The sequence below is a fragment of the Phacochoerus africanus genome, chromosome 15, assembly GCF_016906955.1.
Source record: "Phacochoerus africanus isolate WHEZ1 chromosome 15, ROS_Pafr_v1, whole genome shotgun sequence".
Taxonomy (NCBI): Eukaryota; Metazoa; Chordata; class Mammalia; order Artiodactyla; family Suidae; genus Phacochoerus; species Phacochoerus africanus.
In genome coordinates this window covers 105730717-105753730 of record NC_062558.1, presented here as the reverse complement: position 1 = coordinate 105753730, position 23014 = coordinate 105730717, and the positions used below count along the sequence as shown (strand labels likewise).

The window sequence follows — 23014 nt, the reverse complement described above, 5'->3', positions numbered from 1 at the left end:
CTTTCCCCAGGGCCTAACACAGGGCCTTGTACAGAATACATACCCAATAAATATGTAAGTGGATGGATATCAAGGATTCAGAAACTCCTGTTTTTATTCTGTTAAAGGATATCCTGAACCCCTTAAGCAAAATGCTTTCTCCCTGTGTTCTTTAAATACCACTAAACACAATAGAACCATCTAAGAAGAATGTTGCATCTTCTTTATCATAAAGCCTTTCCAGATAGAGATGATTTCTTTGTTAAGCAGTACATTTCTTGGGCATTCCCTTTGCTCAGCCGTTAACAAACCCGACTAGGATCTATGAGGATGTGGACCTGATCCCTGGCCTCGCTGCTCAGTGGGTTAAGGATCCGGTGTTGCTGTGAGCTGTGGTGTAGGTTGCAGATGTGGCTCAGATCCCTCATTGCTGTGGCTGTGGTGCAGGCCGGTGGCTGTACCTCCCATTCGACCCCTAGCCTGGGAACTTCCACATGCTGCGGGTGTAGCCATAAAAAGCAAAAACAAAAAAACAAACAAAAGAATTTCTTACAAAACCTTTTGAGTACTGAGCTCTCAAAAGAAAAATAGCATTCTACTTTCAAGATGACTTTTGAGTCATCTAATAAACTAATAGGTGATCCCAAGCATCTTAGCAAAGGCTTTCTGAAAATTCTTAAACCTAATAGTGACTTTAGGAGTAGAAATTTCATCAGGAAGCACAGCACTGAGTAGAGACATCTAAGGCACAGGCAGATTCTTGTCAAGTCACCCCACTCAGTGGGCCAGCTTTGCTTTACATACAGGTAGGGCTTCCTTAGGTCTGGAAGTGAAGCTAGAGATCTGTAAGACCTCATTATATGGAGAGGAACATTAAGCTCAGAAAAGTTAAGCAAGTTGCCCAAAGTCTAACTGCTAATGCATAATGTTAGTACTAAAAACTCATTAGTACTCATTAGTAGATGAAGAAACCTAGCCTTAACTCCTACTTCAACTGGACCCATCAATTCCATCTGAAATTATAAGATCTTGTTTGAAGGGGGGAAAAAACCTGAAAACCATTAATCAAACATCTTATGACTGCCAGTCTGTATACAATAAAGCACAGTTCCTGTTTGCATTTACTTTTTATGCTTTTGTCATGTGAGATTAAGCTCTGCTTGATTTCCAGCTACTTTATAAGAAGCCAAAACACATTCCATCTAACCTTTTTCAGTCGTATCTCCTTCTTCCTGCTTTTTCATCTCCTCTTCAATTACCTTCATCTTTGCATCATACTCATCAGCTAAGGATTTCCATTCCACTCTGTTGTTTTGAAGACCATTCAGCATAGGTGTGATTTCTTTGTGAAACCGTGAGAACTCCTAAAGAGAATTTTAGGTCAGAAACTTCTTAAATCATAGTTTATTTTTAGTACTTTTAATATGCACAGGCAGAACTGTAAGGAATTGTTATGGTGCTCAGAGTTGCTTAGGATGAGGTTAACTCAGTGCCTCGGAAATGGGAAAGTCAGCTGCTGTCTTTCCTGCCCACCTAAGTAAGTCTGTTTAGTTTGCTTATATCTGAGTTCTCTCACCTTTCATTCCACCCCTGAATGAGCAATTAGGGCAATACATGAAACTACTTTGGAGAAACAGAGACACCCCTAACTGGCCTTCCTTGTGGCTGACCTTTTGATTTAGGTTACAATTTCAAAGAAAAATACTCATCCTGAAGATTATGTATTTCACTCAAATCAATTTGTTTACCTACCTTATATACAAAAGTACAAACAAAATCAATAAATCCAACTTGAAGTTTAGGCAGTTCATCTTTTTTGTTTCTGTCCATCATAGGCTAGAAAGAGAAATACATTCTTTAAAGATGGTTATCTAAGAGTCAGTGAACAAAACAGACTGATTTGTATTGATAATTTTTAATAAGCATTTTTATGTCAGGGTCTTTACAATAGGTTGTTGCTGCAGCACTGTTCTCTCCAGATCTCCTTGTTCCCAAAATTCACTGGCAACCAGAAGTGCTACCTGCAAAGACAAAAGATGCATTTATGAAAAGGACTTTTTAATAGAGAATTTGTATTTTATTAGTATGAGTGACATTTAAGGATAGAGCTTATAATTAATGCTTCAGGTATTGTCATAGCATATGTTCTTTGGTTTCAAAAAGATGTCATTTACAGGTTATATTGAAATGGGGAAGGGGATTGATTTTCTTTCTACTTCAGTGTAGTAGACCCTCTCTGGGAGAGCCTATCTCCTATTTGCTATTGCCACCACCTCTCAACAATAAAAAGGGGAGATGAGCGAATGTTTAACTCCATTACACTGTACTTCAAGCTCTAAAGCTTCCCAAATCCTTCACTTGTCCAGCTTCTATCTGATCATCTAGTATGTACCTGCACATGCATTTGTGCACACCCACTTATGCACACAGTTTAGAACACAACTTCACTTGATATTTGAGTGTTAATTTATATATTTTTTAAAAACCAATATTTACTAAGTTTATTGAGCACCTACCAGCTGCCTTCCATTGGCATAAGCCAGACTTGCCAAAAGTAAGATGTGATCTTTCTATTTAAGATGCTCACAGTCTAATGAAGACAGTCGTGTAAAGAATGTGGTGTTACAACAGTAGTAGTATGAACTGCTATGGATTAAGCAGAAGGGAAGTTGCATTTCTGCTGTATCATCAAGGATAGTAATAAACTACTAGTTTGTCGATAAAGAAAGGAAGACTATATGCAGAGATAAAATTGAACATCCAGAGCTTATGAGAGTAGGAGCTTAGAGTGCAAGGTAGTAACATGGAAATCGTGAAAAGAAATAAACTGGGGAGCCTAATAGGCCATGTAAGCTTTGCTGGCAAGTTTGACTTGATTCTCTGGGTAAGTGGTTCTTATCCTTTGAGCCACAGGGTCCCCCCAGAGTGCACTAGTCACACAAAAAGGTGGATGCTGAGAGAGATTTAAACCAAAGTAACTTTTTTTTCCTCTTTTACAAAGTGATCTTTGTCCAACTTTGGGGGGAGAAAAATAGTTTTGCTCCTTTAAAGAAAAGTTGAAAATAGTGGAGAGTTTAGAGGGCTTTCAAGCAATACAGTGGCCAAGCAGAGCTCTATTTATAAGCAGTCCCAGCAGCAGCTCAGCAAGATTGGAGAGTTCATGATAAGGGAGGGGCACTTGGGAGGCTGCTGCCATAGTTCTGATGAAAGAGGGAAAGTCTGAACTAAGGTGGTAGCAAGAATGCTTGATAGGAATGGGTTTGAAATGGGGAGAGGGACTCAAGACCCCAGTTTGTGGCTTGGTGATTGTGTAGATAAAGTATAGAGGAGAAAGAGCAGGCATGACAGCGTGGAATGAGCACAGTGTTTGGTTTGGGGCTTGAAGGTTCCAATCAGTCTATCTTTTATAAACACAATCCACATCTATTAGTTGAGCCCAGTGAATTCCTGCCCATCTTCTGCCTAGGGTTTTCCCTGTGAATTAACTGAGGGGAAAAGAGAAGCTTCTTTCATCGATGAGTAAGAAGCCAAGTGGTAAACGAATGCCTTCCACTCTAACTCTCAAAGGCTGGGAAGGAAATTCCTTGGAAGATACCCTTAAACATGAGCCCACAGATGGTGCCATCTAAGCACACTGAAGAGACTGTAGGAGCAAAACCACCCTAGATAGATGAAGGCACTAATGAGTCATCCTTGTCTTGTGCTCATTTATCTTCTCTTGTTAAAAGCCTCCCTGGATCATTTTACATAAACTCTTTACAGCCTGTCCAATGATGAAGGAATTCTTTTTCAGAAAGTATTTTCTTTCCAAGGTTCCCTCTATTTGCCTTGTTCTGAGGCCTGGCCAAGTGATCTATTGTCTTCCTGATATTTGTGAGCTCTTAAAAGGTATTTGCTTTTCTTCACTAACAGGAACCTAACAGGAACATTGTACTTTTGTCTTAACTTCTTAAGCTCCTTTTGTCTTCTTTGTAAACTGTAATCTGATTGTTTGAGAGGACAGGTCCAGGGTAATGAACAATAATTGCTTATGCAATATATAGTCATATAATCGAGAGCTATAATAAAGTCCTGAGGTTGCCAGATACCTTCATGTTCACTTTCACATGGGCCCTGGACCGTGCCTGAGGGCATGATAGAAAAGGGAAAATACTTGCCTGACTTTGTACCTCCCAGGGTTTGGTTATAGCTGACAAGTCACATGCAGTCATCATCATTGCCCTTTGAAAGACAACAAAAATTCTTAAAATAGAAGGAAATAACAAATTATTTTTGCCAAAAGAGAAAATTCTAACAACTCACATGATAATCTCTTTTTTGGTTGGATCAAAGGTTACATATTTGATGGCCTCTTCTTCAGTTTCCATCTTTTCACAGGCATCAACAATTTTTTGAAACATTGTTCTCTTCCTAAAAAAAGATACAGCTGTGCAACAATTTTAGCATATAAGACCAGAAATAGTGTCTTTAATACATTTTTTCAAATTTAATGTTCCCACTTTGCATCAGTGTCCACACAGTGGGTCTAAGGGGTTGGGGAGGAGAACAGGGAATGGCTGCATAACCTTGGCATAGAAGGGGTTTAAGACAGAAAAAGCGCAAGCCATAAAGGGAAAAAATAAGTTTAAAAGTTACATGTTTTAAAGATCATAACATTAAGGCCACAGGCTGTGATGAGACTAATGCATAAAACTAACAAAAAATTAGAAACCAAAATATATGAAGAGATAGGAAAATACAAGTGTGAACAGTAAGATACCATTGCACACTCAACAAATAAGTAAATAGGTAGATTTAAATATGGCCATATCTGGAGTTCCTGTCATGGCTCAATGGTTAACAAATCCAACTAGGAACCATGAGGTTGCGGGTTCGATCCCTGGCCTCGCTCAGTGGGTTAAGGATCTGGCATTGCTGTGAGCTATGGTGTAGGTTTCAGACTTGGCTTGGATCCCGAGTTGCTGTGGCTGTGGCATAGGCCAGTGGCTACAGCTCCGATTCGACCCCTAGCCTGGGAACCTCTATATGCCACGGGAGCGGCCCTAGAAAAGGCAAAAAGACCAAAAAAAAAAAAAAAAGAAAATACACACACACACACACACACACATATATATGTATGACCATATCAAGAGGAGTCCAGATATGGGATAACAGAACTCTGAATTGGCATACCTACTCAGGAGTACAGTTTTGCCATGTGATATAAAAACCATCGTATATACACAAGGATATACAAAGCAGTATTCTAGGCAGAGATGAAAAACTGGAAATAATCTAAATGTCCCATGAATAGAAGAATGGCTAAATTAATTATGGCATAGTCACATAATTGAATATACTTTTAAAAAGAACAAAGTGGATTTCCATTTATCACCAAGCTAAATCTTTAAAACATAATGTTGTTTGAAAACAAGTTGCAGAATTGTATTACAGTATGATACCACTTCTGGAAACTTTAAAAACACATTTAACAATGCCATATAAAAACATAAATGAAAAGGGCTAATACCCAATAATATCAGGATAGTGTATCTGTGAAGGAGAGGGAAGGGGTTTTCATGATGGAGTGGGGGTGGGATGCCTCAATTGCATCAATTTTTTTCCTCCTTTAAAAAAAATCTAAGACATTATTTCTAAACATCTGTCTTCATGTTTGAACTATTTAACAAAATTTTAATTATCAGGCACAATTTAATAATGCCCATCCAAGTTATTAAAATAGGCTCAGATCCTATAGCTAGTTCATTTTGTTCTAATGCATTTTAAGCACCTTCATAGTTCACTGACAAGAAAATGTGCAGAGGCTTAGAGCATCTGGTCTCCTTGGTAATCATTATTATTATAAATAGGCTAGTGCTCTGCTGTATATAACTTAGAATTTTGTGAGGTTTTGTGTGTGTGTGTGCTTACTGGATTATTGCTTTATTATAAAAGGATATAATTCAGGAACTGCCCAATGGAAGCCATGCATAGAGCAGTGCAGGGACCAGGCCCCACTCTCCCAGATGTGTTCATCTACCCTGAAACTCCTTGTGAGTTTGTAAATGTGCCTCAGATTTTTCAGCTCTCAGGATCAAATATCTGAGCATGCCACTGTAAATACCCAACTCCAGACTAAGATAAATTCACTGGGACCAAGAAGCCCCATAAGGTTTTGTAGTATCATTCTTCTGGCAACGCACCAACCTTTCTGCATATTCTTCAATTCAGATTTCTTCGGATAACAAACTAAAAACAGGGGCTTAGCTTTATAAGCTAGGTTTTCAGACATCTAGTAAATTCACTACCAGGCATCTTGAGAGTATTCTATGGATATTTCAAAAGGAGAATGAAGAAATGTTTGTATAAATAAATGCCGTTTAACCTTAAGGCAATGGACTATTTATAGAAGGTAGAACCACACAGAGTATAAGAGAGTTCTGTACTTACTTGAAATACAAAGCCAGGTCAGTTGCTATTATTGCAACCTCAAATAAATGAATAACTGTTTCAAACTGCCGTTTATTTAGGTTCTGGAAGATGTTTAGACTCTAGAAGATGAAAATTCACAATAAAGTGCAATTAGTTAATAAGGCTTTGACTCCAACCAACCAACCAAACTGCTTAATTAAATAACTTATCCTATTATAGAAAGAAGAAAAACTAGGTCTTTTACTTTTTTTTTTTTTGCTTTCAATTTTCTCTGTTGAATTAAGTGCCCCTCTACTTTGAGTAAGGTAACTATAAAAACAGATACCATTAGCAAATATTCTTATAATCAATGTATAAGTTTTTGGAGTAAATAAGTGTTTTCTTCGAGGACCATTTAAACAAAAATAATATATTTAAATTTTTTCTGTAGTGACTGAGGAGATGTAATAAAGAATATCCGATGTTTGTCAAATTGTTAGACACAGTGAAGTTATTTACAAGATAACTTCAGAGTGAGTATTGAAAATCTTAGAATTTCAGCAGCTGCAAATTGCAATAATACATATACCTAGGAAAAAAATAATCAAATTCTTCCAAATTGCTCTTATTTCTTACAATTATATTTTACAAAGACTTAATTATACCTTTCTTCAAAGAGTTTCTCACTCATAGTCTCTTCATACATGGGTCAGCCTTACTTTTTAGTGTTCTAGAAAATGAGAGTGTAATTCTGAGAGTGGTTTTTAAAAGTATGATATTCCAAATAGACCATTTTAGGAATACAGGCAAAAGGACAGATATATAGTGGTTTTGCTAAGTGAAATTAACAATTATAAAATACAGAAAAGCACCCTAGAAACGAAATAGTCTATTAACCTGTGTAGACATAGAGGCAGCGTAATGTAGAAAAGAATACTGAGCTGAGCAGCAAATAATAACAATAGACACCTAATGCTTGCTACTTCTCAGGCACTGTTCTACATGCTCTATGAATTCTCCTAACCTCACAACAAACTACACCACAGAGAGGTTAAGAAACTTGTTCAAGGCTAAACAGCTAGTACACAGCGGAGCTAATATTTAAGCCTGAACAGCAGGGGACTGACTACACTTAAACCCAGCAAGGAGCCCAGGTTCAGTTCTCGGCTTCCCCACTTGGTAGCTATTAATCCTGGATACCTCACTTAACATCTGTGCGTATTTGTTTTTTCAAATGGGGATAATAACAGTTGCTCTGCTAACTGCCTAGCACTTAGTCTGTGATCAATAAATATTTGTGTCATGTTGGTACAAATGAGGCCGTAACTGGGAATGCATTTCAAAACTAAATTGCTACAAAATTTAATTATTGCTATATTTTTTTACTGTTATGTAAAGTTTTGAGGTTATGCCCAGGTTAAACCAGAATTCCAGGAGACTGAAATATTAGAAAGAAAGAAATTGACTGGAACTATGTATTACTGTATATGTAACACAAACCTTCACTTAGGTCATCTTTTTATAACAGCTGCTAGTATAAGAAAAATGGTAATTTTACATAGCAGATATAAGTAATAGAAAGGGAAGCTGTGATATTTTTTGTTAAAATAATGAGTTCATAGTAGCAACTATAGTCTTTTAAATTGATAGAAGAAATGGCTTTTGAAAAACTACAATAAACAAAATGAAAGCTTGTCCAGATCAAAATCAATGTAATACTTGAGATGGTGCACAGCAACCCTTGGCCATAATCTCTGCACCAATTTTTTTTTTTCTAACCTGGTCTGGATTGGTCACAAAGAAGGAAGAGTAAGAGAGCCATTTGTCATTTCATTCCCACTTAACCTGTGCCTGATTTTTCTACAGTGGTAGCCTTCCTTTGGGCTGGTCATGACCTAGTGGCATATTTTACATCAGTGAGTCACTGCCTTTATCTGTTCACTGATATACATTATTATGTTTCCAAAGTAATTGTATTATGTAATTCTAACACATACTTTGTAGATGCAGTAACACTTTTGTCATTCTTGACTCCTCTACTAAGGAAGAAAAGCTGTGGGGTCATGTGTGGAAATGCCTTAAACTTTTAGACAGATTAATAGCACATGAAGTCATTTTAATCCCTATTGTATACTGAAAAATTTGCTAAAGGGATGGATCTCAGGTGTTCTCACAACACACAGACAAGGTAAATATGTGAGAAGATAGATATGTTAATTGTAGAAATCATTTCATTATATATGTGAATCAAAATATATGTAATTTTTGAAAAATTAACAAGGGGAAAAAGTCAAATAAAAACATTATAGAATAGGGAGGAGAGGCCCACAAAAAAGGCTGCTACATTTAAATAATCCCTTAGTGGAGACTATACAATCTACAACCATCTTCCAAATCAGTTTTTGTTTTTTGTGCACCAATTACTTTAATACATGTGCCTTTTATTTGCAAACCTGTTGCTGTTTGCTAACTATATATGTGAGAGAAAAGGTATATATAGAGAGATAAAAATAAATATGATGAATACTGTTGTACTCCATGTAATTCATACCTTTTTCTAATCCAAAATAATAAAACAGCCCTATTAAAGCAGACTGTCAAAAGGTCTTTTGCTTTACAAAGTAAATCAATACTGGGTTTTAAAACATGATTAATGTCATACTTTTAGAATTGACATAATTAGGAAAAAGAGGGGTACATTCAACTTTTCAGTACTATTTCCTTTGTTGATAGCACAACTTTCCTGAATTTGACTCTCACCTTTTTTTCTCACTCATTTTCACTTTCATCTAAAAACACCATACAAGTCTAACTGAAAAACCTTTTCTTAATTCCATGCTTTTTATTTTTCTCTTTTCCTTCTTCTCTCACAGCTAAGGTTCTTAAAAGAAGAGCTTCTAAGTGGTTTCTTTTTCAGCTATGGATATAGATTCCTATAAAAGATCCTGTTTCTGTTTTGTATGAGCTTCTAGAAAGCTCTTGACCAATCTGTAGTACACGTCTAATAAATGTTTGTACCTCTTACTATACATATTTTGGGCCTTCACCAATGCTTCATCTTTTTATTTGCCCATCAACCTTCATTTTCTTTTTAATGTTATATATATTTTCAGAAGCACCATTAAAAATTTTTTAGAACAAGTTAAGAGTTAAACACATATGTGCATGCAATTTTTTAAGTAAGCAAAATCAGAGCCAGTGATCTTTTAATTAGAACATGAGCTCTCAGAATGTGGATAGCACAAAGGGGAAGTAAGGATGTCCCTCAAAAACCAAGTTTGACAACACAGAGCAGCAGCAGAGGAGGAACTGATGGGAAAGCTGTGCTAACGTACATTTGCACTGGCTCCTGTTACTTGATTGTCTGTGCCAAAGAGAATACCCTGGGTAGCAAGAAGAGAAGGAAGGAAGGAAACCAGCAATGACCAGATCCTAACACAGGCCCTGTAGCTTCACGAGCTTTGCTTACTATGAGGCTTCCCAACTTCTGGAAAGCCCAAATCCAAGGTGTGTTTCCGCAGATGAAAGAAACAGAATTGGTGATAAAAGTGTTTGAGACAGTAAATAGGAAGTGGAGACTGTCCTCGGTGCCTTCCTGCCCTTCCTTCACAGGATTATTCTATTAAAGAATGAGTTCCATTAAAGAAAGTAGTTTTCAAAAGAAAACAAGTACAAAAGCTCTGCATAAAAACGACAGAAATATAAAATGCAGACTCAATGTACTTTCCTCCAAAATATCAAGTTTGTGTATGTAGGTAAATTTGACAAACTGATTTTTAAAATTCATAGGAAAATACAAAGTGTTAATAAGAGCGAAGGTATTCTTGAAAGGGAACAAATTTGAAGAATGTGTACTGAAAGAAATTAAAATTATAAAGCCATAGTAGTTACGATGACATGGTATTGACAAAAGAGAAACTGATCAATGGAACAGAACTGAGAGTGCAGAAACCATCATATCTCTTAGTTACCCGATTTATGACAGAGGTCTCACTGAAATGTCGGAAAAGGATGGCCTTTTTAATAAATGGTACTGGGCCAACTGGATTTCCACATAAATAGAAAAATGTATACTGATTTCTACATCAAACATGATATAAAGATGAGTTGCAAAGAGATTGTGGGTTTAAATGAGAAAGGTAGAACAATAATACTTTTCGAGAAAAATATCTTCTTTACCTTGAATAGGCAAAGATTTTTAAGATGAGAAAAAGATGGAGATTTTTAATCTTTAAAAAACAGGTCAAATGGACTGCATTGAAATTAAGAACTCTGCCCAAATCCACTGTTAAGTAAAAAGACAGCTCACAGAAAGGGAAAAAATATTTATAATACATATTTCTGATAAAAGATACATAAACCAGAATAAAGAATCCCTACAAATAAAGCTGAGAAAAAAGTCAAGCAACCCTGAAACAGAGAAATGTCAAAAGGCCAGTAAACATAAACTGCACCTGGTATGTGTTAATCAGTGCTATTTAACTGACACAAATTAAATTCAATGCAATATCACCGCATCCCCAGCTGAATGACTAAAAGAAAGGTGGACGTTATCAAGTGTTGGAGATGATGGAGAACCACTGGAATGTTGGTAAGAAGCATGTATTAGTACAACTGTTTTGGAGAACTGTTTGTCAGCATCCACTAAATTTGAACATATGCTCACCCTATGGCCAAGCAACTCTTCCCAGGTTCATACCATCATAAATGCACACAGGTTCATGAAAGGACATGTACAGGCGAGTCATAGCACATACTACAAAACAGCTCTACAGCCCTAAATCAGAAATCATGTTAAGTCTTTCAAATAGTTGACCGAATCCATAAACGTAGTGTTTTTCCCACACAAACATACCCTGCAAAGAAAATAAGAAAGGGATACAAAAAGCAAATGAAAAATATATCAAAAGGAAATAGCCAGTGGAACAGGTGAAAAATTCATACCAATATCTATATTTTCAAAAACACAAGAACTCAAAGAGGAGATTTTAAGGTAACAATAGTAACATTTTAAGTAAACTAGAAGAACTGGTAGTAGAATTTTAAAAATGGAATTGAATGTAAAAGATTTTGAATTTATATTGCTTTTATTTATTTATTTATTTATTTTTGTCTTTTCTAGGGCCGCACCCGTGGCATATGGAAGTTCCCAGGCTAGAGGTCTAATCGGAGCTGTAGCCCCCGGCCTACGCCAGAGCCACAGCAACGCAGGATCCAAGCCGTGCCTGCAACCTACACCACAGGTCACGGCAACGCCAGATCCTTAACCCACTGAGCAAGGCCAGGGATCGAACCCATAACCTCATGGTTCTTAGTCGGATTCGTTAACCACTGAGCCACAAAGGGAACTCCCTATATTGCCTTTATATTCAATTCCATTGTTTTTATTAAATCTGTATTAAAGCTACTCAAATAGAATAAACTGAAATGCAGCAAAGACATAGTCCACAGTCTTGAGAAAATTACAACAAAATGAAAAAGAATAAATCTATAAAAATATATAAAGAACACAATGAAATAAATGGCAAGAAGACTCAGTACATACATAATTGGTATTCCCAGTGTATTAGAAAAAATGTTCAAAGATAAAATGGGGGAAAAAAACTTTCTTGAAATTAAAAAAAATAATCTTCTGGATTATAAGCATAACCCATTAACAAGGGTAAAAAAAAAATGATGCAGAATGGTCAACACCCATACATTCAGAGTTAATAAAATATGAAGAACTAAGAATCATTATCAGCATCCTTGTGGAAAAATCAAGTCATCTGCAAGGAAAAAAACTCATTGGCTATTTATACCTCTCCAGGCGACATTTTAATGCCAAAAGACGTTGGAGAGATGTCCTCCAATTTCTGAGAAAAAAGAAAAGTGTGACCCAAGATGTTTATGTCCTGCCAAACTGACTTCCAAAAATAAATATAACTGGAGTTCACATTGTGGCACAGTGGAAACAAACCCAACTAGTATCCATGAGGACGCAGGTTTGAGCCCTGCTCTCGCTCAGTGGGTTAAGGATCCAGTGTTGCCATGAGCTGTGGTGTAGGTTGCAGATGCAGCTTGGATCTGGTGTTGCTATGGCTGTGGTATAGGCTGGCAGCTATAGCTCTGATTCGACCCCTAGCCTGAGAAATTTCATATTCTACACCTATGATCCTAAAATAAATAAACAAAAATAAATGTAATAAACAACAGATCTTCTTAGGTATGTACTTAGCTTAGACTCTCCAGGAAAAACTACCAAATGATACAAATCTAGCTAATCAAGATGAGTCAAAATAAAATACACAGGAATTAACAAACGATGGCTAAAAAGACTGAGATTAAATATCAGGTCCCTTTAAAAGTAGAATTAAGAACAAACAATTGTGCCGCTTTGGTCTAGGCCACAGAAGAGAAATGACAAAGGGAACACCATCATTTGGAAAGCATCACAATAAGACACACACTGGGCTCTAACCTCCCACCCTCAGAAGTCAACCTGTAGCCAAAGTGGCTGCTCCACCAGGCAGAAAAGGAAGTACAGCTGGAGAGCTGAGGCTGAAGCCAAACCGCCACTGGGGCCAGTCAAATGAGGCACCTACATTTGCTGAAGATTCAGGCATAGATTCTGAACAGAACAGCACCTTGTTTTGAAGCCGCTGTTGTAGTATCAATTCACCCTAGGGATTTCAAGCAGTAGTCACACAATAAATGTTCTATTTTGGTTTTTTTTTTAAGAAGATTGTGGGAATTATAGAACATAATATGGATTTTATAATACTGATAACAGTAAAAAAAATTAATAACAAATACCTTACAAAACAGATGGAGATGTAGGAAGCAGTTTATTCTAATTGCTTCACGTTTCATAGGAAGTTCATAGATGGTATAAAGTTAACACATACAGTCTAAAATCAAACATCTAAATGCTGTTGCAGTTTTTCACAATTTCTCATAGCCACTTTTTATTGATTTTAGAGTTCTCTTTAAGAACTAATCTTTCCTAACTGGACAGCTGCATATAAATCAATGAAACTGGAACACACCCTCACACCAAGCACAAAAAAACTCAAAATGGCTTAAAGACTTAAAGATAAGACACCATCAAACTCCTAGAAGAGAACATAGGCAAAACATTCTCTGACATCAACATACAAATGTTGTCTCAGGTCAGTCTCCCAGGGCAACAGAAATAAAAGCAAAAATAAATTAATGGGACTTCATCAAACTTAGAAGCTTTTGCATAACAAAGGAAACCATAAAAAAAAAGACAACTTACATAATGAGAGAAATAATTTCAAACAATCCAACTGACAAGGATTAATCTCCAAAATATACAAACAACTTGGACAACTCAACAGCAAAAAACCAACAACCCAATGGAAAAATGGGCAAAATACCTGAATGGACATTCTCCAAAGAAGATAAACAGATGGCCGACAAGCCCACGAAAAAATACTCAACATCACTAAATATTAGAGAAATGCAAATCAAAACTGCTGTGAGGTACCACCTCACACCAATCAGAATGGCCATGATTAATAAACCCACAAATAACAAATGCTGGAGAGGGTGTGGAGAAAAGGGAACCCTCCCACACTGTTGGTGGGAATGTAAATTGGTACAACCACTATGGAAAACAGTATGGAGGTACTCCAGAAAACTAAATATAGAACTACCGTATGAACCAACAATCCCACTCTTGGGCATGTATCCAGACAAAACTTTCCTTGAAAAAGACACATACACCCACATATTCATTGCAGCACTGTTCACAACAGCCAAGACATGGAAACAACCTAAATGTCCATCGACAGATGAATGGATTAAGAAGATGTGGTACATATACACAATGGAATATACTCGGCCATAAAGAACAAAATAATGCCATTTGCAGTAACATGGATGGAACTAGGGACTCTAATACTAAGTGAGGTTTAAGTCAGAAAGAGAAAGACAAATACCAAATGATATCACTTATATCTGGTATCTAATATACAGTACAAATGAAACTTTCCCTAGAAAAGAAACTCATGGACTTGGAGAATAGACTTGTGGTTGCCAAGGGGGAGGGGAAGGGAGTGGGAAGGACTGGGAATTTGGGGTTAACAGAGGCAGACTATTGCCTTTGGAATGGGTAAGCAATGAGATTCTGCTGTATAGCACTGGGAACTATATCTAGTCACTTACGATGGAGCATGATAATGTGAGAAAAAAGAATATATATGTTATGTGTGACTGGGTCACCTTGCTGTACAGTAAAATACTGACAGAACACTGTAAACCAGCTGTAATGGAAAAAAATAAAAATCATTAAAAAGAAAAAAAAAGGAGTTCCCGTTGTGGCGCAGTGGTTAACGAATCCGACTAGGAACCATGAGGTTGCGGGTTCGGTCCCTTCCCTTGCTCAGTGGGTTAACGATCTGGCGTTGCCGTGAGCTGTGGTGTAGGTTGCAGACGTGGCTCAGATCTAGTGTTGCTGTGGCTCTGGCGTAGGCCGGGGGCTACAGCTCCGATTAGACCCCTAGCCTGGGAACCTCCATATGCCGCGGGAGCGGCCCAAAGAAATAGCAAAAAGACAAAAAAAAAAAAAAAAGAACTAATCTCTCCTGTGATAAGGACACAATTCTCTGAAATTCTGCAACTCTTTACATTAAAAAAAGTTTTCTCTGTTAAATTTGAAAAAATTCAGTATGTTTCTTTCAGATAAATGGAATGCCGCTCTGCAGTGAAAAGGAATCAACCATTGCTAATTCATTCATTCAACATAAACAAATCACAAAATTATTATTCTGTGTGAAAGAAGTCATCACAAAAAGTGTAATTATCTATGACTACATTTATATAAAGTCTAGAAGATTCAAATTAACGTGACTGAAAACATTTCAGTGGTTGCTTAGGGCTGGGAGGAAGAGACGCAAAAACCACCAAGAGGCACACAGAATCATCTGGGCTGATAGAAGTGTTCTGTATCTTGAGTGTGTTGATTCCCAGGTATAGGAATAGAATTCATAGAAATTTTATGAATTACACATTAAAGGGATGCAGTTTGTTGTACATATGTTATACTTCAATAAATTTAATTTTAAAGACTTAACTCTGACCCAAAAAAAAAAAAATATATATATATATATATATATATAGCTTGGATAGTAAGATCTCCTTCTTCTCAAATTGCTTCTATCCATCCAGCCTATACATATTCACAGCAGGCTGCAATGAAGTTCATTAAATGTTAATGAAATGTCTGTTTCTGAGTGGCAGGATTTGAAGTGATTTTTTTAATATGTATCTTTGGAATGTTTCTCACTGTTTGAATTTTTAATAGTTGGCATACGTAATTTTTAGAACTGCTACTGCTATATTTTACTTTAAAATATAGATAAGTATGCAACATCCTATTTGTTCTCCCAGGGAACTGTGCTGGAAACGTGATGTACAGACAGGTGTGCAGAACACGAGAGGAGGCCTCTGTCTCAGCCCCACTCCAGCTGGGCCACACTTGCTCCACTGCGCTCCTTGCCCAAAGACATCGTCTAATTTTGCCTTCCCTCTACCATTAACAGGCCATTTTTGTTCTCCCTATGCCATTAAATGGCAATGGACATAGACATTCTGGAGCACACCACAATAGGTAGAACAGCTCCCATTTGTTTTGATGAGGGCTCTCAGGTGAGGTGAAGCCAGAGAAGGTGCCAGCAAATCTAGTTTTCGGTGTGGTACGTGCAACACCCATAGAGGAGTTTGCCAGTGTGTTTCACGTTTGTGGCTCACTGGTGACCCTACACAGGATATTTAATTTCTTATTCATTCCTTCTTTTTTTTTTTTCTTTTGAATTTTTAGGGCCACACCCATGGCCTATGGAGGTTTCCAGGCCAGGGGTCGAATCAGAGCTATAGCTGCCGGCCTACGCCAGAGCCACAGCAATGCAGGATCCGAGCCGCATCTGCGACCTACACCACAGTTCACGGGCAACGCCAGATCCTTAAACCCACTGAGCGAGGGCAGGGATACAGCAACCTCATGGTTACCAGTTGGATTAGTTTCTGCTGTGCCACGATGGGAATGTTCCTTTCCTTCTTTTTATAAGATGGGGTCAGTATGAAACAGCATAAATGAAGTTATCGTAAGTTTAATGAAGGGTTTTGAATAATAAAAGCATTCTGTTATTATGCTGAGCAATTTATTTTGTCATTTTGACAGTAGATACTCTAATTTTATACTCTGACAAATTTGGCTAAGAAGGCTTTTCCACCTACCCATCAGGGTGTAAAGGGTAAATTTCTGACTAGTTTAGAACACAGATGGTTCTATCCTCAAAGTAGGGAATCCAACCCTCCTGGGACATAAAGAAATTTTAGTTCACAGCCTCATAAGGTACAAAATGAGTAAGGCCCACAAAATGCCAAAAATTTCTAGACTTATCTGGAAATTAAAAAAAAAATTTTTTAAGTTTGTGTTTTTTTTTAGATGTTAAATAAATAAAAGAATTGTACTGTCTCTCCAAAATGTGAAAAGAACATCTGATAGTTAAAATTTCATTTATTTTCAGCATTCAATTTGCCTGCTCATAAAAAGCTCTGTGATTGCATTTATTGCCTGGTGACTCTATTTACAACCCTTAAAGGTCTGCAATTAGCAGGTCAAATAGCATTGTAGACAGGTCTTCACCAAGGTGGTATGGATTACTAAGATGTAATATTCCTTTTTTAGAAAGAATAATAAGCCTTTATATAGCCCTCAAAACTAGTACAGACTGCAGAGTAAATAACATTAAAAAAATTAAGATCAAAAAACAACAACTCTATTACCAACTCTCAAATCTCAGAAAGGAAAAACATATGAGCTACTAGACGCCTTCCAAAGTTAAGCATTTAAACATTTGGCTATAGCTTTTAAAATATGTTTTGCCTTAGTAGGTAAACATAAAATTATTATTTTCGACACCACCTGCCTGTGGTATATGTAATCAGTAGGATATTTTAAAAATTCTTACTCAGGAGTTCCTGTCGTGGCTCAATAGTTAACGAACCTGGCTGGCATCCATGAGGATAGGTTCAATTCCTGGCCTTGCTCAGTGGGTTAAGGATCCGGCGTTGCCGTTGCCGTGAGCTATGGTATAGGCTGGCAGCTACAGCTCCGATAGGACTCCTAGCCTGGGAACCAACATGTGCCATTGGTGCAGCCCTAAAAATGAAAGAAAGACAAAAAAAAAATTCTTACTCAAAAATATAAGATCATCCCAACTAGTAAAACAAAGACTTATAACAATTTGGGTAATAACAATTTACTCATATCTTCCTCCAATTACTTTTAATTTCTTCTCTTTTTAATTCTCAAAGAACAGACGCTATCATCCTTTTTATGGTATTAACTCCTACCTCAGAGATGGGTCCTGTCTATACATGAGAATTATGAAAATTCATATTAAAAATGCAGGCACCTGGGTCCAATCCCTGGAGAGCCTGATAAGTGTGAGATGAAGCCCAAGAGGCATTTTAATAGCCTTCCCACCCCCATCCTGTGTAACTGATAATTTTTTTTTTTTTTTGGTCTTTCTGTCTTTTCTTGAGCCGCACCCACAGCATATGGAAGTTCCCAGGCTAGGGGTCTAATCGGAGCTGTAGCCACCAGCCTACGCCAGAGCCATGGCAAGGCCAGATCCAAGCCGCATCTGTGACCTACACCACAGCTCACGGCAACGCCAGATCCTTAACCCACTGAGCAAGGTCAGGGATCGAACCTGCAACTTCATGGTTCCTAGACCAATTCGTTAACCACTGAGCCATGACGGGAACTCCGGAATTGATAATTCTGATGCAGTTCGTCAGTGTCCCCCCGTCTGGGTATTGAATCCATAATAGGCTATTAAAAACATTAAACTGTTTCTTTGTTTTCTTTTTACCAATTTTCTGCCTGGTTGCTCAGTTTTTTAAGATTTCCCACTTGGCTTTTCATGACCTACAAGCATGTTATCTCTATATTTGGACATATTTCCATGTGCCCCTCCCCTGAGCCTTTAATAAACAATCATCATCGAAACTGAAAAAAGCTTATTTAACCTATAAAGGCTTATTTAACCTATGAAGCTCATGTGATTCTAGACAAGTTCTCTGCCAAGACAAAACAGTGTTCCCCTCCATCTAATGATTCATTTGAATCTATTTGGGTTAGAACTTTGTCAGGAGATTTTTTTTAAAGTATAGCTAGATTATACTCACAACTTTTCCCACAGGCCTATATACTCCTTAGATAAAATCAGCAAAAGGAAGAAAAATGCCTGCCTTCTTTGAAATGTTAGTAATCCATGATATTGTGTACATCAAAGTGAATTCAACACCAAGCTTAAGCTTTTCCTGTGAAAAGCTTCCTGAACCCACCCCTATTCTCCCCTATGCCCACCCACTCTTGAATGTGACACCTCCTTTCAGAGCTCTCCAGAGCATTACTCAGTGCCTCTCCAATGGTTGTGGTCCAATCTGTCTTACATCCTGATTTCATGCCTACCTCCAACCAACAAAGCTAGATTTTCTCAAAGATACAGACAATGCCTTACAGTACATGCCCCATGAATAACAAAATCAGTGGTTCTGTAATCTCCTTTTCTCTTGACACTTATACACACCTTAGGACACACAGAGCCCTCTCCTACCCACTATAAGCTTTCTTTCTCCACAGGCCCACAGAGATTCTAGCTCTTTTGCCCTCTCTCTCCACTATTTCCAACTTAATGTTCAAAAACTTGCAATACAGCAATTTCTATCAATTGCCTTCTATAGGGCATACACTACCAACCACCATAACTCAAGGCCACCTCTTTCTAAGCATTTCCTATGGTTTAGTGCTTTGATCTAGAGCTTGTGAGCTGCCCTAGAGTGAATCAGTTACCTCATCCTGCAGGAGAGTCTTGCTATACTCCAGGTGGTGCCTCTCCAAGATGGAAGATCCATGAAGCCTTGCCAATGGAGATGTAGATCTGGGAGGAAAAGGATATGCCACAATTTTAGCTATTTAAAAATTACACATAAGGTCACACAATACAGAGGTTTTACAATTTGAGAATTTTCTTTCATTTCTTCCCTCTCCCCTAATGCCTGTGAAACAGTCAAAAGTAACATAATGGAAAAGAATTTTTAGATTTAGAACATAAGACTATGCTTTAAAAATCCTTTAAAAATAACCCCCTAATTTGCTGAATGCATAAAATGATTGAATTATTTAAACTATGAAGTTTGGCTCATTCCATGCATCTAAAATCATTAAGTTCCCTGGAGCTTATGGAGGTGTCTATGACATATATAACACATAGCAAACTTGTTTGAAGCCTGTAGATTATTTGCATAGAAGTTTATTAAGAATTTCCAAGCAATAAGATCCTTCTGTGTAGCACTGGGAACTATGTCTAGTCACTTATGATGGAGCATGATAATCTGAGAAAAAAGAATGTATACATGTATGTGTAACTGGGTCACCATGCTGCACAGTAGAAAACAAAAGGTAATGGAGAAATAACAATTAAAAAAAATTTTTTTAAAGTTCCAGGAAGCTGTAACAAGACAAGGATGCCCACTCTCACCATTTTTATTCAACATAGTATTTGAAGCCCTAGCCTCAGCAATCAGACAAACAATAGAAATAAAAAGTACACAAATTGGAAGAGAAGAGGTACAGTTGTCACTCTATGCAGATGACATGATACTATATATAGGAAACACTAAAGACTCCACACAAAAACTACTCGAACTGATCAATGAATTCAGAAAAGTAGCAGGATACAAGACTGACATTCAGAAATTGGTTGCATTTCTATGTACTAAAAGTGAAATATTAGAAAAGGAATATAAAAACAAATACCTTTTAAATCACACCCAAAAATTAAATACCTAGGAAACCTGACCAAGGAAGTAAAAGACTTGTATGCTGAGAACTATAAAACATTAATCAAGGAAATTAAAGAGATTTCAAAGAAATGGAAAGATAAGACATCATCCTGGATTGGAAGAATTAATATTGCTAAAATAGCCATGCTATGCAAAGAAATCTACAGATATAATGCAATCCCTAACAAGTTACCCACAACATTTTTCACAGAGCTAGGAAAAAAATCCAAAATTTATGTTGAACCATAAAAGACTCAGAATTGCCCAAAGCGATCCTGAGGAACAAAAACCAAGCAGGAGGCTTAACTCTCCCAGACTTCAATTATTCAGATAAGTTATAGTAATCAAGATAGTGTGGTACTGGTACAAAAACAGACATACAGACCAATGGAACAGAACAGAGAGCCCAGAAATAAACCCAGACACCTGCAGTCAATTAATCTTTGACAAAGGAGGCAAGAGTATAAAATGGGAAAAAGACACTCTCTTCAGCAAGTGGTGCTGGGAAAACTGGACAGCTGTACGTAAATCAATGAAGCTAGAACACACCCTCATACCATGCACAAAAATAAACTTAAAATGGCTTGAAGACTTAAACATAAGAAAAGACACCAGGAGTTCCCGTCATGGCTCAGTGGTTAATGAATCCGACTAGGAACCATGAGGTTGTGGGTTCAATCCCTGGCCTTGCTCAGTGTGTTAAGGATCCAGTATTGCCGTGAGCTGTGGTGTAGATTGCAGATGCGGCTTGGATCCTGTGTTGCTGTGGCTGTGGTGAAGGCTGGTGGCTACAGCTCCAATTGGACCCCTAGCCTGGGAACCTCCATATGCCATGGGAGTGGCCCAAGAAATGGCAAAAAGACGAAAAAAAAAAATGACACCATTAAAGTCCTAGAAGAGAACATAGGCAAAACATCCTCTGACATCATCCATACAAATGTTTTCCTAGGTCAGTCTCCCAGGGCAATAGAAATTAAAATAAATAAATAAACCAGTGGGACCTAATCAAACTTAGAAGCTTTTGCCCAGCAAAGGAAATCATAAAAAAAAAAAAAACCTGTGGAATAGGAGAAAATAGTTTCAAATGATACAACTGACAAGGACTTATCTCCAAAATGTAAAAACAACTCACAAAACTCAACAGCAAAAAAACAACCCAATTGAAAAATGGGCAGAAGACCTGAAGAGTCATTTCTCCAAAGACATACAGATGACCAACAGGCACATGAAAAAATGCTCTACATCACTAATTATTAGAGAAATGAAAATAGAAACTACAATGAGGTACCACTTCACACCAGTCAGAATGGCCATCATTAGTAAGTCTACAAATAACAAATGCTGGGGATGGTGTGGAGAAAAGGGAACCCTCCTACACTGTTTGTGGGAATGTACATTGGTACAACTACTATGGAAACCAAATAGAGGTTCCTCAGAAAACTAAATATAGAACTACCATATGATCTAGCAATCCCACTCCAGACAAAACTTACCTTGAAAAACATACATGCACCTCTATGTTCATTGCAGCACTATTTGCAATAGCCAAGACCTGGAAACAACTTAAATATCCATTGACAGATGAATGGATTAAGAAGATGTGTTACATATACATAATGGAATACTTACTACTCAGCCATAAAAAAGAAAATAATAATGCCATTTTCAGCAACATGCATGGAACTAGAGACTCTCATACTAAGTGAAGTCAGAAAGAGAAAGACAAATACCATATACTATCACTTATTTGTTGAATCTAATATATGGCACAGATGAACCTATCTACAGAAAGGAAATAAACTCATGGACAAGGAAAACAGACTTGTGGTTGCCAATGGGGATGGGGAGGAGTAGGATGGACTGGGAGTTTAGGGTTAGTAGGTGGAGGATAATGTGAGAAAAAGAACACATATGTATGTATAACTGAGTCACTTTGCTGTATAGCAGAAATTGACAGAACATTGTAAATCAACCATAATCTTTAAAAATTAAAAAAAAGAATATCCAGGAACCAAAATGAAAATGATAACAAAGGGACATTTCTTTCCTCCTCCAAGACAGTGACATAATTTAAGTTTCCCACTTGTTAATGGTGAGGTTACAGCTTTATGTAAGTGGGGTCATTAGTACCCTATCTCTCTGCAATTCTTCCTGTTCAAGGAAGGGAAAGTAACACTGAAAATAAAAAGTTGAAAAGTGAGAAGCTGAGGGAAAAGGTCTACATAGATAATGTGTAGACTTTGTTATAGAAATATGGAATAAATCACTTTAAGGAAGGGAGAAATCAGAAATATGGATAGCAGCCTTAGTAGAGTTTCACTGAGTCTCAGAAAGAACAGGGAGGAGAGGAGCCATTAACCAGTCACGATCAGATCTGCTAAACCAAATCCTCTCGTTAGCTAACAATAAACTACATCTGATCTATATTACAACTGATCATAATTCAACTATTAACACTGTATCATCACTGGAGTTTTTTTTTTTTTTAATGGATAAAGCTCAACCAGTCAGAACGAATGGCATTTTACTTCCATTAGGTTTAAAAACATTAGTCAAGAAAGTTTATTGGGAAGCTAAATATTCAGCCAGTCTCAAAATAGCAGCTCACAGATTATGTATTAACACAAAGAATAAAGTGTACCTTTACATAAAGAGATCTGCTTGATATTATCCATAAATAATTTAACTTAACCTTGTAGCTAATGGAACAAATTGATAATATGACCCTCCCCATGCAATGCATTGAGAAGGATACAACATCATCTGCATAGAATTTCTGCAG

The 23014-nt window shown here is 37.2% G+C and overlaps 1 protein-coding gene across 1 annotated transcript in view; it reads right to left on the bottom strand.

Moving 5' to 3' along the window:
- PDE6C (phosphodiesterase 6C) overlaps positions 1-23014 on the bottom strand; it is a 71872-nt gene that overhangs the window by 1316 nt on the left and 47542 nt on the right. Inside the window, exons 15-21 of the mRNA XM_047761097.1 lie at positions 19241-19328; positions 6409-6509; positions 4282-4389; positions 4137-4200; positions 1926-2000; positions 1732-1815; positions 1187-1343 (exon numbers count right to left, since the gene is read on the bottom strand). Of these exons, the coding sequence (XP_047617053.1) occupies positions 1187-1343; positions 1732-1815; positions 1926-2000; positions 4137-4200; positions 4282-4389; positions 6409-6509; positions 19241-19328 (677 nt within the window). The remainder of the gene's footprint in view (positions 1-1186; positions 1344-1731; positions 1816-1925; positions 2001-4136; positions 4201-4281; positions 4390-6408; positions 6510-19240; positions 19329-23014) is intronic.